The 1,828-nt window shown below is 58.6% G+C and overlaps 1 protein-coding gene across 1 annotated transcript in view; it reads right to left on the bottom strand.

The window, feature by feature from the left end:
* Nucleotides 1–263: 263 nt before the first annotated feature.
* ADPRS (ADP-ribosylserine hydrolase) overlaps nucleotides 264–1,828 on the bottom strand; it is a gene marked incomplete at its 5' end in the record, with an annotated part of 11,349 nt that continues 9,784 nt past the window's right edge. Inside the window, 1 exon segment of the mRNA XM_006148683.2 lies at nucleotides 264–1,037. Coding sequence (XP_006148745.2) covers nucleotides 745–1,037 — 293 coding nt within the window.

The following is a 1,828-nucleotide window of genomic DNA, read 5'->3' on the forward strand; positions in this document are numbered from 1 at the left end:
GGGGGAAGATCTGCCTGTGCCACTCAGCGATGTGCAGCGGGAAGACACCGAACTGTCTGCTCTGCCCTCCTGGCTAAAGGACGGAGCTGGCTGCAAGAACCAGAGGGTGTGCCCAGCTGCACAGCAGCCCGGGCCTTGGACAGGCAGCTCCCAACAGCACAGCCAGACAGGTACTAGGCCTGAGGGGCAAGCTGCTGGGAGAAGGTACTCAGGGCAGAAGAGAAACTTAGGAAACCATGGTGGGATTTACCAAACCAGTTTATTGCTGTGACATCCTCTGGAAGCCGTCAACCAGCCCCTGACAGACAAGGCCAGGTGTGGGCCCCGGTGAGCCGGTGCACGTGCCCGGCCTGTAGCCACACAGCTGCTGCCTGAGGCCCTCCCAGTCGAGGACTGGCTTTCTGGCAAATTGGCTAAAACCCAACAGGGAAGAGTGATGCTCAGGCAGTCTCCACCTCCCCGAGACCCCAGTCCTAGACAGTAAAGGAAAATGCCATGAGTACCCCTCCCTCCCCAGTAAAACCTGCCCTGGTCCCCCAGGCCCCACCGTGGCACAGGGAGTGCCCTGCACTCTGCAGCAAGCCAGAAACCCAGACCGGAGAGGTGCTGGCCCCTCACTCACTGTCCCAGCAATCTCCCCAGACCACAGCCCCACTGTGTGCTCAGCACACGCTGTGGGGGCTGGGCTCAGGAACCTCAGGCCGTCGGATCTGAGCTGCAATAGGCCCTGCTGGGCTGCGGCCCTCACAGACACTTCTGGAAGACCCGGTGCAGGCTCTGGGCCAGCACGTCTGTCTCCTCGTAGCCCTCACAGCTTTGCTGCCAGCTCTCTGGCACCTGATCCATCCCATAGTATGCACCAGCAATGGCCCCAGCCATGGTGGCGATGGTGTCTGTGTCCCCACCAAGTGAGATGGAATAGATCAGAGTCCTCTGGAGGCTGTTGAAGGCGGAGGGGATCTCAGGGTCGGGCGCCATGCAGCGCAGGAAGCAGTAGATGGCGGTGGGCACAGACTCGAAGGCGGCGATGCCGTTCCCTGGGGAGGAAGGGCAGATGACAGGGCCCTGCCTGGCCTCCAGCCTCAGGTCACACTCTCAGCTGTAAGGAGGGGCTGGATAAGATCACTTATCGCCCTGCTTGGATTCGAATCTGGCTCCACTGGGACAGGCACCTAACGGCTGAGACTCCTGGCCTTGGGTTCCATGACTAGTCAGACAGCGCAGAGTTAAGAACTCTCTGGGGCCAGCAAGTGGCAGGTGGTTAAGGCGCTGACTCCCACATGGCTGACGGTGGCCCAAGTCCCGGACCTGGCAGCTTGCTTTCTCACTTTCCCTCTCTTTCTGGTCAAATGAAAAAAAAAAAATAGAAACAATTTAAAAAAAATTAAGAATGCTCAGTCAGGGGCCAGTAGGTGGCGTGGTGTTTAAGGTGCTGGATCCCACATGGCTATCAGTGCTGGCTGGATCCTGGACCCAGTAGCTTGAAAAACGCCAGGAGCACATACATGGGCTGTATCCTGGACCCAGTAGCTTGAAAACCGCCAGGAGCACATACATGTGTGCCCCTCCTCGGAGGGCTGGCTTCCCACTTTCCCTGTCTCTCATGGGTGAGAGCAAGCACCCTATGGCAAAAAGACTTATTAGATAGATAGATAGATAAATTGACAGATAAATAACCAACCCACCCACCCACTCCCCGGGTGTGAGGACGGGACGAGAGCATGTCTGTGCCATCACGGAGCCCAGGGCTCACTCGGTGCTGGATAAATAGGCACCCACGACAACACGGGCCGCAGACTGGGCTGGCTGCCGGTCCGGGACCGGGCCA

The sequence above is a fragment of the Tupaia chinensis genome, unplaced genomic scaffold, assembly GCF_000334495.1.
Source record: "Tupaia chinensis unplaced genomic scaffold, TupChi_1.0 Scaffold000239_1, whole genome shotgun sequence".
NCBI classification, from domain to species: domain Eukaryota; kingdom Metazoa; phylum Chordata; class Mammalia; order Scandentia; family Tupaiidae; genus Tupaia; species Tupaia belangeri.